The sequence below is a fragment of the Panthera pardus genome, unplaced genomic scaffold (assembly GCF_024362965.1).
Source record: "Panthera pardus isolate Hobbes unplaced genomic scaffold, ASM2436296v1 HiC_scaffold_13, whole genome shotgun sequence".
NCBI lineage: Eukaryota > Metazoa > Chordata > Mammalia > Carnivora > Felidae > Panthera > Panthera pardus.
Genome location: NW_026526688.1, coordinates 134,421,259 through 134,436,423, shown reverse-complemented (window position 1 = coordinate 134,436,423; position 15,165 = coordinate 134,421,259). Strand labels below are relative to the sequence as shown.

The following is a 15,165-nucleotide window of genomic DNA, read 5'->3' as shown; positions in this document are numbered from 1 at the left end:
AGGAGGGGACCTTTTGGGATGAGCACTGGGTGTTGTGTGGAACCCAATTTGACAATAAATTTAATATATTGAAAAAAAAAAAGAAATATTAAAGATCTGGCCTAAAGTAGTGGCAGTGAGTTTGGAAGGGACCCATGTGGTGATTCAATTGGTATCAGGAAGGAAGGAGGAATCTAGGTTGACTCTCAGATGGAACTTCAAATGTTTGGGGGGATAACTGGAACTGATAACCAAAATCAGGATTATAGGAAATAGAGCAGGTTTTCAAGAAAAGGTGACTTTGTTTAAGAAATTCTGAGTTTGGGGATGTTTTGAGATACCCATGTTGAGGTATCTCATGGGCACTTAGAAATCCAATGCTAAGGGTCACAAGAGCAGCCCAAATTGAGATACAAATCTGGGAATAATTGGTAGACAGTGAGATTAAATGTCAAGCAAAGAAGTTGTGTCAAATAGAGAAAAATAGGGCTGAGGACAGAACCCAGAGGACAAATAGATTTATGATAAGTGTGTAGCAAGTAGCATAGTCAAGAAGGAGATTGATAAGAGTATTCTGGAAGGCAAGAGTTATGTAACACATGAGAAGAATAAGAGAAGAGTGGCATTGACCATTTTAAAGGAAGTGAGGCATAAAGTAATATAAAAAATAAATCTGGCTTTCAGTACTTTGGCAACTAGAAAGTTGTTGGTGACTATATAAAAAGCTCTTTTAGTAGAATGACAATGTCAGAGTCCAAATTGCAATAGGTTGGCAAAAAGATAGAAAGTGGCGAAATGGAGCCAGAGTTACAACTTAACTGGGAATCAAGGAGCAAAAATAATAAATTATTTCAAGGTACAGAAGGTCCAAGAAGGTTTGGCCTTGTGTTTGCTTATTCATTTTTAAGATGAGTGGAATTTGAATATATTTACCTTATCACACTCAGTAACTTCACAAGCTGCCTCTAGATAAAGAGTATATATATCACATAAAGGAGGAACCTCACACATCCTGAAGGAGATTTAGATATCTCTCTCCCTCTCTCTCTCTGTCTCTCTTTCTCTCCCTCTCCTCTCTCTCTTTCTCTCTCCAGTTGGAACAGCTTCTCACAGGTGTAATAAAATCACCTGTGTAATTTACTTTCTCAGTCCAGTGAAAAGTCACCTCCTTGGTGATCCTTCATGACACCATCAATGTATTTCCAAGAGAAGTACACATGATGTACCTTTATCACCCAGAAATTCCAGGGATGGTTTTGTCAGGGACTGTAAAACCTTCTTAGGAATTTAAATGAACATAGCTAGAACTGTTTGCATGACTCAAAAAACAAGGTATATTCCTGTTAATCATCTACTAGTCAATGTGTCCTTTTCCCTGTGCTGCTAGTTGGAGATAGTCTTGTGACATTTGTGCTGTCTTGTTAATCTTAAAATTTGAAGTTTCGCTGTTTCTTCACTAAAAGTCTTAAACAAAACAGCTTAAAAAATGTTCTCTAACTTTCCACACAAAACAACATGCTCATAGACAACATTGATTTACATCTACCATTGTAAGACAGATGTTTGGGACATTCTATTTTCAATGCCACAAAATGGGAAGCATATGTCTATTATAACCATTTCCTAATTCTTTGCAACACCAGATTTACAGCAGAAAACGATTGTTTTTCCACAGAAATCTCTGAGTATATGTATCTATCATTTATATGCTTTAACTCTTTTGCATATTATATTGCTAAATAGTCTTAGATCTCTACATAGAGGAAATAATTTCCTTGGACAGAACGCACAAGATGTTCAGAGTTTTCCCCTCCATTTTTTTTTTCCTGACCTTCTTCAAAATTTGCATTTTTCTCAGCAGAAATCACTCCTCCTCGTGTGATGACAGAAATTTAGGTCAGAAAGCTGGTAAATAGCAAGATTTTTCCTCAATAACTCATTTTTCAGCTATTATACACACAGTGCAGTATTGTGTAATAGATACAGAATGGCTCTGAAATCCAACAGCCTTGAAGAAATCTTGGTTCCATAATTTTTTACTAGCTATTTAACATTCAGCAAATTACTTAACCTTTCTGTGCTTCAGTCCTTTCCTTGGTAAAATAGTGGTGCCCACCTCAGAGTGCTGTGAGCTTTTTAAATGAGAGAAATACTGGTAAACCACTTGTACCCATGCCTGGAATACATAAGTACATCTTAGCTGTTAGAACTCTCTATGGCACAGAAAAGGTACTCTATTTTATTCATTTTTAGAATTTACTAATATTTTAAATTACTAGAAAATGAAGACATATGATAATTGTGATTAAATAAAGAGGAAGAAGACTAGTATTTGGGAATGAGCGAAGGTTTAAAGCTGAATAAATCTGAATATGGACTTTCATTCTGACACTTGGTGTTGTGTAACTAACCTTGGGCTATTTGTTTAATCCCCAATTTCCTCATGTATAAAATAGTTACCTTACATATTTATTATTAAAATAAGAGAATATATGTCAAAGACTTAGTATGTAATAAGCACTAAATAAATGGAAAGATGTTAGGGCTTTTGGCATTAAGTTTCTTGCTATACTTCTTAAGTATATGCTTACCACAAATGCAAGGCTGTATGTATAAAAAAAAAGAGAGAGAGAAAGAGAGAGGGAAAGGGAGGGAGAAAGAGAAAAAGAACAGAAGGAAAGGAAGGAAGGAAGGAAGGAAGGAAGGAAGGAAGGAAGGAAGGAAGGAAGGAAGGAAGGAAACGGAAAGGAGGAAGGAAGGAAGGAAAGAAGGAAGGAAACAAAGAAAGAGAGAAAGAAAGAAAGAAAGAAAGAAAGAAAGAAAGAAAGAAAGAAGGAAGGAAGGAAGAAAGAGAAAGAGAGAATAGCTATAAAGCAAAGCTTACTGCTTTATCTCGTTCCTAAGTTGTTAGGGGAAAAATAAATCCTGAAAATTTTAAGAAGAGAGTGTTGACTGTTTTTTATTACTGTATGAAACAAAATATTGGAAGTTTGGTTCTCATTTGTAGCACACATAGATGTTGAATTGTAACATCTTTAGTAGATTTTCTGCTGGATTTAGAGAGAAACTTTAGATAATATATTTATCAATTTAAACAATGAGTGAAAAACTACAGATGCATAAGATGTATTCCCAGATGTCAACATTGTTATTTTTAAAACTGAACTTTTAGTGCCTTTAAAAGGCTATTTTCTGAATTTTGGCAGAATAAAATCCAAACTTCCCAGCCAAATAAGCATCAAAGAACTCCACAGAAAAAGAGTCAGTATTCTCCGTTCATAACCAATCTCATAGCCAGTCTTCAAACTTTGTTATTAAAATGCTAAAATACCTTCAAAATCATTATTATCACTTCATGAGCTAGAATTCACAATGATGTAAGTAACAGAAAACTCAGCTAACAGTGATTAAACATGCATTTTTCTCACATTAAAAAAATCATAAAGAAGATGCTTCTGTTATTGGGTCAGTGGTTCAATGATTTCATCCCTCTTGTCTCTGAATCTTTCAACCTTTCCCTCATGAATGATTATCTAATGATCAAAAGATGACTCTTAGATTAGTAAAGAGCATGTCCAAGTTCATGATAGGAAAAAGGAGTGATTGGCAATTCCAGCTGTCTTCCTCTTTCATCAAACAACAGCAGCAACAACAACAAAAATAAAAACAACAAAGACTTCCTAGAGACTCTAGAAGCCTTCTTAAAAAGTGGGAGAGGCATTTAATTTTCCATCCCCTAAAATGGAAATGACAAGAGAAAGTGGGGGTATGAATGTCTGTTGAGTTATCAAACAATGTTTGACACAGCATTGAGAAGCTGTTTGTTCGAAAGCCCGCGGTCGACTAGATAGAACCGTTACCTACATTAATTTTCCTGCCCTTAGAAGATGCCATTTTCTAATTTTGCTTTCAATGTATTTGAATTTTAATATTAGTTCAGTCAACCTTTTTTCCTAAAAGGAAATTAATTCCATTAATGCTAGATCTGATATCAGGTGTTGAATAGTTTGGTTTGTTGTTGTGTTATTGTTTCTAGCAGGGCTGAAAATATTCTCTTCGGTAGCAGTGTTTATTGCTTGGCATGTGATGGTTTTGCACTGCTGAATCCATACATAAATTATTTTACAGATAGGGAGGTAAAACATGTGTTCTATTGTCAAATTCTTAACCTAATGTTTTCAAAATAATTCCAAGTATTCTGGAGTCTCACATAATTTCAACATGCAACACTAATTTTTCTTTCCCTTTTATGAAATCATTAGACCATTAAAACTATTTAGTGATATTCATCCCATCTGGGAACATTGGAGTGACATTTGCTTTGGCTTTTCCTACATTTTTTTTTCATAGGTTGATCATTTTTGCCAAGCTACCACCTTATATTAATATATTTTACAGGCATTGTTTTTCTTTCTCTTTCTCTTTCTCTTTCTCTCTTTCTCTTTTTCTCTTTCTCTTTCTCTTTCTCTTTCTCTTTCTCTTTCTCTTTCCCTCCCTTTCTCTTTTGAGAAGAACCAATACAATGTCATTCTTTTTTGGAAAGAAGAAAAGTTTACAGCACATTTTGAGTAAATTAGTGTAAAGAAAGGCTCAGTGGGCTAACTGGTAGAACACCAGCTTATAATGGAGTCCACAGCTAGGGCATCACTGGGTCTCATCTTTGTGCAACTTGACCCAGATGATAGCACTGTTGTCCTCTTCGCACATACAGCCCACTATTTGCTTATTGGTGACAGAAGGAACAATATTAGGGTCTTCCTTGGTGCCCAACACGGTCTTTGGGGCTAGTATATTTTATGGGTCCAGTCCCCTCCATGCAACCATCATGGCCTCCCATTTCCAGCCCAGTCACCTGTTCGTCATCAGTAGGAACACCACTTCCAGATGCCTTGGAACACACAACAGTGACTCCATTGGGACTGTGGGCCCTGAGGGCCTGCACGAACAGCGCTTCAACTCCATGACTTAATCCTGAAGTGATCACACCAACTACAAATAGCTAGAGGAATTGTTTCTTAATCAGTGGGGTAGCAAGGGTAAATCATGGATGTTCAGCTCCAAATGCATGCAGCAAAGAATTCATCCCTTGTGGTTATTTTAAAATCAGTAATAAAATTGATCAAAATTGGCCTGCTTTTTATTACCACCATGTGTTGGCAGTTCTAGACAATGTGTGATGAAATATTCCTTCCTATCTGTTAGGGTAAACCACCATGATCCCACCTCCTCACTTCTGGTATGCACTGCTTCATAGTTTAGATTTTTCCCTTTCAAATAAATTAACAGTTTAAGGTTTTAAAAGGCAAACAATGCCTGAAATATTTTATGTGGATGAAAATTCTGGGCATTTTTTCCTGGTTTTATCAACTTGATTATAATCGTGGCATCATCACTTGATTGAAAACAAAAGGTGAACAAAGAAATGAATAATATTTAAATTAAAGGAAAATTGGATGTAAAGTTACAACTGTAACAACAGTAGAATTTGACTATTCTCTGCAGAATATTTCTGCTTTTCAATACAATTCCTTTTCCAAAATAGAAGAAAAAGAAAAGAAAACCCAAAACTAAAGTTATATTTATTGCAGTGTTTCTTACATCCAAGGGGATATCTCCAACTTTATATTTCTATTTGGTTTGGGGATTAAATATGGAATATAGGGGGAAAGAACAGCATATGACAAATCCTTTCCATTTGGAGAATTGTATATAGTGGATTTGATTCTGTAAAAATGTGAAGTACCAATTGTTACATGCTTGCCAGCATTTCAATCTTTGTTTTTCCTTAACATTGAGGGTTTTTTGTTTTTTGGGGTTTTTTTTTGTGTTTTGTGTTTTGTTTTTTTGTTTTCAGGTAACAAAATGAAATGATTCTTCAATTCACTGTAATCTTTATTCCTCCAGGCATTTTTGGACAGAAACTTGAAGACACTGTCCGTTATGAGAAGAGATATGGGAACCGTCTGGCTCCAATGTTGGTGGAGCAGTGTGTGGACTTTATCCGACAAAGGGGGCTGAAGGAAGAGGGTCTGTTCCGACTGCCAGGCCAGGCTAACCTCGTTAAGGAGCTCCAGGATGCCTTTGACTGTGGAGAGAAGCCATCATTTGACAGGTAGCTTTCAAGATTTTCCTAATCATCCTTCACTGAGAAATCCAAACCGAACAGAAGAGATGCAGTGAGCTGAGAGGATATAACCTTAATGGATGTTGTAATAGTTTAGAATATGGATTTTATAGCCACACGAGGGTCGATTGTTTTTATTAATTTACAGAGTCAAAAATTTGACACTTTAGATGTATTTCTCTTCCATACTTTTTGTCCCCCTTAAAACATTATTTATTCTTTTCCTTTGGAACTAAATTAACACTCTATTAAGGTTTTGCATCAGAAAAGTGAATTTTTAAAATAGGAGTCTTTCCTGTTCAGTGTCTTCCTAATTCTTTCAGCTAAGAGATATTAAAAGTATTAATAAGCAGAGATTGGGATATTGGCAATGTAGTTACAATAACTGTTTTTAATCATAATGAAAGCATCATATTTTTAAATATATAGCTCCACCTTAATCTAGAATAGATTTATAAGGAAACAAGAAACATATAGCATGATGAAATTCAGGAAATAATGGAAGTTCCAGAAAAGAAAATATAAAGCATCCATAACTCCACTAAGAATTAAACACTTATGGTAATATTTTATAAATTACCTCCTTCTCTTCACTTTTTTTAATTTAGTAGAAAATAATATTTTTTCTCCTAATATTATTAATGTAGTATAGTATAGCTGATATTTTTCATATTAATATTTGAAATATCCCCAACATTCTAGTATAGTTTAACTTAATGTTTGATGATTGGCAACCTCTATAAGCATAATTTTTCACATCTAATATTTCATTCTACATGTATATTATTCATAATTATTTCAACAATTTGGATATTTATACGATCACTTTTATCACTTATATCACTTATATTTATATTATAAATAGTATTGCAGGGGGTATACATTCACATTAGTATTTTCTATATTTTGATAATTTCCTCAGGGGAGGTTCTCAGTATTAGACTTTGTGGATAAGAACAGTCATATTATTTGAAAACTGACAATTGCATACTATTATTTCTTTGAAATCATAGAATTAGCACATGGATAGAGCCAGATCTACAGAACAGGTAGACAAGAAGACACTTGAATACATGATATGAGACAAAGGAAGCATTATTGGAAATATGGGCTTTTGCTAATAATCCAAGAAATGCACATTAAATCATTTAATGTCCTCCCACTAATCACATTAACAAAATCTTGAACAGTGATAATACTCAGTACTGGCAAGGTATGTTAAGGTAGGCACTCTGATGGCGAGAGAGCAAATTGTTGTAGTCTTTCTAAAGAAATTTGATGATATATTTCAAGACCGTTTTAGCAAGATATTCTAGTCTTAGAAAAAAATCAGATCTGTGGACAAAAACACGTATAAAGTTTCTTATTACAATTTTTATAATAGTAAAAAATGAACACCAATCTATTATCTCCAGAAGTAGAGTATGGTCAATTAAATAATACTGCATTAATATAACAAAATGTTATACAATTATGAAAGTTTTAGAAAAATGCTAATTATAAAATAATAAGTGGAAATGATAAATGGAAAAATAAGACAGGATCAATTAATTGATTAAAATCCTACCTGTTTACAGAAGTATTACAGTTTATAGACATTCATAAATTATCTCTGAGAGATAAAAATTAAATGTGGAGACAAATAAATGAATTCAAAACCAGAATCAGAGAACAAATTTCAAGAATACAGATATACTTTTGGCAGGGGTGCCCAATGTCTTATTCTATACTTTGAAAAACAACACTAAATAATAGTTGCAAATTCAAGTCTATTCACAGGATATACACAATGGTTTATCTAGAAGAAATGTAATTTTTTAGCTTCAAAATTAAAAGAAATTTGTCAGTGGGATCCTCATAATAAAATATCATATAATGGGATAAATAAAACCTTTTACCATAAACTTCATGTGACATTGATAAATTTCAATGGCTTTTTCTTATATATGGCCAAAAAACACAGATGACATTATAGAAAAGTATATTTACTAAAAATTATTTTGCTATAGGCATTTATGCTTTTGGTTCTTATAACAAGATTCTCACTAATAAGAAAGAATGGAAGGGTATTTTATAAATTTTAGGATACCTGTAAGAAAAGGTATGCTCTGTGAGCAATTATCTCTAAATCAGGTTCTTAATAGCTGAGCTGACAGTGAAATATTGTGCAATCTTTATGTAAAATATTATCTCACTTATAAAAAGTATTTTTTGTATAAAATGCACTAATGCATAAACAGACTGATGAAAATGTGACAAAAGATGAACACTGATTTTGTGGGATAATGAATTTTTTTTTAATATTGTGATTCCAGTAAACACTGTTTTACAATCAGAAATTTAACCTGAACGATCTTTTAATTACCTGTTGATATTATACTGCATAAAAATGTCCTTAACTTTTAACTTCTAAAGAGTAATTATGGAAGCTACCTGTCAACTAGAAAAGCTATAGAAGAGAATTGCATAGAGTATTTCAATGTTAGCACAATACGGTAATGTTGCTAGCATCCTAGGAGGAAAAGGAGTGTCATTCATTTGCTCAGTGATTCAGTGTTTCCAGTTTCTACACTTGTATAACAGACTACCCCCAAACTTTGTGACATAAGTAATAACAACTGGTTATTGCTCATGGTTCTGTACTTTGGGCAGGAGTTGGCCAGGATGTGCTCATTTCTCCTGTACATGATGTTGATTCATGGAGATCAGTTAGGTCTGAAGGATACAAGATGGTTCTACTCAGATGTGCAGAGCCTTGTCTGGCATGGCTAACATGGCTGAAGTCCACTTGGGCCTTTCTCTCTCCCTCTATCTCTCTCTGTAAATCTCACATCTATTATTAGAGCTGCTCCTTATATGTATGGCCTTTACCTCTGGCCGATTAGTCAGACCTATTGACATGATACCTCAGGGTTCCAAGAAAATAAAAATGGCAGTTTGTAAGCCTCACAAGGGCTGGGTCCATATGACACAGTGTGACTTCTGGTGTAGTCTCTTGGTCAAAGCAAGTCACAAAACAGGCCAGCCTACATTTGAGGAGAAGGAAAATAAACACCACTTGATGGAAAGAGGGGTAAGCACATACAGAGAAGGAAGGATTTGTAGGAGGCTATTTTAAGAGAAAATCACTATAGCTTTAAAGTCTTGAGGAATACCTGGGTGGCTCAGTCCATTAAGCGTCTGACTTTGGCTCAGGTCGTGATCTCATGGTTCGTGAGTTTGAGCCCCTCATTGGGCTCTGTAATGACAGCTTGGAGCCTGGAGCCTGCTTGGGATTCTATGTCTCCCTCTTTCTCAGCCTCTCCCCTGCCAGTGCTCTCTCTCTCTCTCTCTCTCTCTCTCTCTCTCTCTCTCTCACTCTCTCTCAAGAATAAAGATTAAAAAATAACAAAATCTTGAAATCAAGTGAAGCAAATCCCCTAATTTTGTTCTTTTTCAAATTTGTTTTGCCTATTCTAGGTCATTTACATCTTCTTTTAAAAAAGATAAAGAAATTTAGCATATGCTTGTCAATGTCTACAAAAAAAAGTATGTTAGGATTTTGACTGAAATTTTATTGAATCCAGAAATCAACTGGGAGAAAATTGACATCTTAAAACAATGAAATCTTCTAATCCATAAAAGTGGCCCATCTCTCCATTTCATTAGGACTTTTTGTATATCAGCAACATTTTGTATTTTTTGATGTAAGATCTTGCTCCATTTTGTTAAATTTATCCTCAAGTATTTGCTATTTATAGATGCTCCTGTAAATAGTATTGTTTTTTAATATTTAATTTTATAATTGCTCACTGCTAGATTATCCAAATACAATTGATTTTTTTTATGTATAGATTTTTGTCCTACCAACTTGGCAAGTTCATTTTTTAGTGCTAGCAGGATTTTTGTAGATCGCTTAGGATTTTCTACATACATAATCTTATTAACTGTACATAATGAGAGTTTTATTTCTTCCTTTGCAATGTGTAGGCCTTGTATTTCTTTTTCTCACCTGCTTGTACTTGCTAAGAATTCATCTACCATAGGGGCGCCTGGGTGGCGCAGTCGGTTAAGCGTCCGACTTCAGCCAGGTCACGATCTCGCAGCCCGTGAGTTCGAGCCCCGCGTCAGGCTCTGGGCTGATGGCTCGGAGCCTGGAGCCTGTTTCCGATTCTGTGTCTCCCTGTCTCTCTGCCCCTCCCCCGTTCATGCTCTGTCTCTCTCTGTCCCAAAAATAAATAAAAAACGTTGAAAAAAAATTTTTAAAAAAAATAAAAAAAAAAAAAAGAATTCATCTACCATAATAGTAGGTATACATACTCTTTTTGTATGTAGACGGAAGTTTTCAGTCTTTCACTACTATGTGTGATGGTAGCTATAGGTTTTTTCCTGATGACCTTTATGAAGTTAGAAAATGTCCTTTTATTTCTACTTTGCCTACAATTTTAAAAACAAATGAGGATCATATTTTATAAGATCCATTTATTACAGAAATTATCTGATTCTTCCCTTTTGTTATGTTAACGTCCTGAATTACATTAATCTATTTTTGAATGTTAAACCAACTTTACATTGCTAGGATAAGCCACATTTGGTTATGATGCATTACCCTTTTTATATATTGCTGTATCTGACTTGCAAATAATTTGTTAAGGATTGAGGACCTATATTCATCAAGGGTATTGACCTGTAGATTTCTTATAGTATCTTTGACTAGTTTTGTTATCAGAGAAATTCTGGTCCCCATATTAGTTGGAAAGTGTCCCCCCTACCTCTATTTTCTGAAAGAGTATGTGTATTTTGTATTATTCCCCCCATAAATATTTGCTAAAATTTACCAGTGATGTCATCTAGTCCTGACGTTGTCTTTGTGGGGAAGTTTTTAGAGATGGCTTTTCTTGGGGTGACTGGATGGCTCAGTGGATTAAGCGTCCAACTTTGGCTCAGGTCATGATGTCACAGTTTGTGAGTTCGAGGCCCCTGTCAGGCTTTGTGGTGACAGCTCAAAGCCTAGAGCCTGCTTCAGATTTCATCTCTCTCTCTCTGCCCCTCCCACCCCCCTCCCACCCCTCCTCACCCCCCCCCGCCCCCGCTCACACTCTGCCTCTCAAAAATAAATAAACATTAAAAAAAAATTTAAAAAAAAGGCATGGGGGCAGCTGGGTGGCTCAGTCAGTTGAGCCCCTGACTTCAGTTCAAGTAATGATCTCACAGCTTGTGGGTTCCAGCCCCACGTCGGACTCAGCTGACAGCTCAGAGCCTAGAGCCTGCTTTAGATTCTGTGTCTCTTTCTCTCTCTGCCCCTCCCCCCACTCGTGCACTCACTCTGTCTCTTAAAGATAAGTAAATGTAAAAAAGAAAAAAAAGAGAGAGAGAGAGAGAGAGATGGCTTTTCTTTTTTTTTTTTAATTTTTTTTTTAACATTTATTTATTTTTGAGACAGAGAGACAGAGCATGAACGGGGGAGGGTCAGAGAGAGAGGGAGACACAGAATCTGAAACAGGCTCCAGGCTCTGAGCAGTCAGCACAGAGCCCGACGTGGGGCTTGAACACACATACCGTGAGATCGTGACCTGAGCCCAAGTCGGACGCTTAACCGACTGAGCCACCCAGGCGCCCTGAGAGATGGCTTTTCTAATTCTTGTGCCAGTTTTGGTGATTTGTCTCTTTCATGACATTTTCCCATTCCATATAACTTTTCAAATTTATTGTCATGAAGCTCTTTATAATATTCCTCTTTTAATAATGTCTGTAGGCTTTTTTAGTAAAGTGTTCTCTTTTTCTTCTGATATTAGCAATTTGTTACATCTTTTTATCTTATTCAGTCTATCCAGATGTTATCAATTTCGTTAAACCTTAAAAAGAACCAGTTTTAGTGTCATTGATTTTCTCTCTTTTTAAAAATTTTTCTCTTACACTCTGTTATCCTTGATAGTTGTTCTTTCCCTGGTAGTTGTTCTGTGTTTAGCCCTATAGCGTGTTACTTTCTGCAGGCTCATGTTGGTATTCAGATGAAGACAGAAGACCTGTATGTAGATTTCAAGAAGTCACTTTGTGCAAAGCTCCCTCCTCTCTAGTAGTCTACATCACAAATGCCAGCTGCTTCAAGCCCTCCAAACTGTATTCTCTGTCTTCTTAGCTCAGTGAGACTGCTGTTTTCTATTTAGGGTTCCCATCCCTGTCCCAGGCTCTGGTAAATGACAATGTGCAAGGCTGGAGTAATTGTAACACTTACCTCATTTGATTCCATACTCTCAAGGGTCACATTTTTGTACGATTGTCCAGTATCTTAAAAAACAGTTGTTTCATATAATCTAGGTTTTTTTTCCATTTTTTAAATACTTTTAAAATGTTTATTTGTTTTTGAGAGACAGAAAGAGACAGAGCACAAGCAGGGTAGGGCCAGAGAGAGAGAGAGAGAGGGAAACACAGAATCCTAAGCAGACTCAAGGCTCCGAGCCATCAGTACAGAGCCCAACGCAGGGCTCAAACTCACAAACCGCAAGATCATGACTTGAGCCAAAGTTGGACGCTCAACCGACTGAGCCACCGAGGCACCCCTAGTTTTCTCATTTTTAATAGCAGATATGGTATCTGTTTACTCTGTGAGGACTGTGAGCAGATTTTCATCCATAGCAGTTCTGAAATCCTGCTGGACACATGTTGTCAGGGCCCCTCCTCTGGGGGGTGGGAAATGGGCCTCGGTTAGGGTTTGGTTCTCTAACATTTGGCTCCTCTCTATTCTTTGGTCTGCCCTCTAGACCCCTGGTTCTGCTCTATGAGACTTCTTTTATTTTTTTTCTTCACCCCAACCCCAACAAGAAATGGCTCATTTTTCTAATTAAGTGGTTTCTTAGCCTGCTTCCTGCCCATAAAAAGTTGGGGTCTCAAAGCCTCTTTTCATTTTGAACTGATACTGTCCCTTTTATTCCAAGTTGCCATAGTTCCTTTAAAAACCTTGGAAGTGTCCAGTTATAATCTTCTCACTGAAACAAAGTCACACCCATAAGTGCATTTGTGTTAGGTCCTGCCATATTGGGTCTGTGAGTCAGAGTGCTATGGAACAATCTCAAGATTCTTTCTAAATCCTTTTGTATTGGTGAGAGAATCTGTAAGGTGCTACCCTAAGTCTTTCAGAGAAGTTCTAACCAGGAGTCTTACATTCACACCATCAGTGGGTCTTTACCTTCAGGTCATGTTATTATGGCAGCACTCTGGATTTTATCTTTGCTCTGTGGCTGTTTCTTACTTTAATACTATTTTACCAGCTGGAGACACTATCCCAGGGCCACTATAGTTTCTTCAAATCCTCCTTCAGAGTTCAACAGTTTCTAATTAGCTTCATCAGGAACATTTTCTATATTTTGAGTTTCTATATTCTATATTCCATGTCTTACAAATTTTTCCACCACTGCTTAATAAGGTTTTATTTTTCTTTAGCTTCTAAGAGCAATTTTCTCATTTCAAGTTCCAATCATCTAATAGTCCCCTTGCAACTGTCCAGACACTGCCTGGGCAAAGCCAACGCCATACAATTAGAGTTTTGTTGCAGCTGCACCCAATTTCTGGATCCAGTGACTGTTTCAGGTATAGCAAACCAGTCCCAACTTTTTGGTTTAAAACAGTAGCAACCTTGCAGATTCTTCATGTGGGAAGTGTTGGCAGGGGCACGGTAACAGTTGCCATGACCTCCTGTAGGTGCAGTATCCAAGTGTGGTGTCTAGGTTGGGCTGGCTGAAATGGCTGATGGTGAGTTGAGCTTCTTTTTCTCTTTGCAGTCATGCATCCTACAGAACTTCTCTCTTTGACCAATTATTAGAACCTTTTACACAGTAGCCCAGGACTAAAAGACAATAAGAGTGGAAGCTATCAGGGCCCTTGAAGGGTGAGGCCCAGAACTGGCACGATGTCACATCCACTGAATACTACTGGTCAAAAGTAAATCATAAGGCCAGTTCAGATCAAAAAAGATTGAAAATTGGTTCTACTTCTTGATTGAAGGAGTTACATGAATGTTATAGGGATGAGACAAATTATTGACAGTTACCTTTGTCAGTCTGACAGTCCATCTCATTCATTCATTCAACAAATAATTTTGGAGAGTTTAGTATGTCTTAGACCCTGTTCTATGTAAAAAAGACAAAGTCAATTCTCTTCTGGGTGTGTATCACTAGTGGTGGGGAGATGAACAGTAAGTAGTCAATATGTAAATAATTTCAAAGAATGTTAAAGTTGAGCTGCTAGTATGTTGAGTGAAGTGGTGGAAACACACGTCTCCTTCCTGGGAATATAACTTTTAGGTTTAACTTGAATGACAGGAAGAAGTTTGCCATATCTCACTGAGGAGGGCATCTGTTGGGATGAGCACTGGGTGTTGTATGGAAACCAATTTGACAATAAATTTCATATTGAAAAAAAAGAAGTTTGCCATATCTGAGATATGGTAGAGGCACACTGTAGGTAGAATGTCAAGTACAAAGGCCTTGAGATGAGCATAGCTTAGCTTAGACCATAAAGAAGGATATTGTGGCTAGAGTACAGTGAGTGACAAGTACAGTTTTTGGAGATGAGCTGGAAGAGATGGATATTTGTAGTCCAATAGATTATGAGAAGGAATTTAATTTGTTTTTCAAGTGAAATGGAAATCCATTGAAATATTTTTAACAAGTAAATGGAATAATTTTCTTTACATGTTAAAAAATGCCCACTCTATAAAGGAAAACAAGGGATTTTTTAAATTTTTATTTATTTATTTATTTTTACTCTACTTACAGAGCACTCTGACACCAAATGTATAGGCTTTCCACAGCAAGAAATTCTCTAATTCTTGGTGAACACCCACAGGGTGTCCTACAATTTAATTAAGTTCTGATATTAACTGTCCAGTTATTGCAGACTCCACAGGTTAAGGGCTCAGTTTCACAAGGCTGCCCTCTCCCCACTCCCATTTCAAATGCCGATCACAAGTGCCAGGTTGGCACCTGTACTTCTAATCAACCAGCTCTAAACTGGAGACTCCTTGGACTTCATAATTTGCTAGAAGAGCTCGCACAACTCAGGGTAACAGTTTATTTACTGGATTA

At 36.3% G+C, this 15,165-nt stretch overlaps 1 protein-coding gene across 9 annotated transcripts in view; it reads left to right on the top strand.

Moving 5' to 3' along the window:
- ARHGAP24 (Rho GTPase activating protein 24) overlaps positions 1 to 15,165 on the top strand; it is a 654,421-nt gene that overhangs the window by 598,851 nt on the left and 40,405 nt on the right. For all 9 annotated transcript variants that reach the window (XM_019465261.2, XM_019465244.2, XM_019465250.2 and 6 more), the window contains one exon: positions 5,884 to 6,091. In XM_019465261.2, coding sequence (XP_019320806.1) covers positions 5,884 to 6,091 — 208 coding nt within the window. The remainder of the gene's footprint in view (positions 1 to 5,883; positions 6,092 to 15,165) is intronic.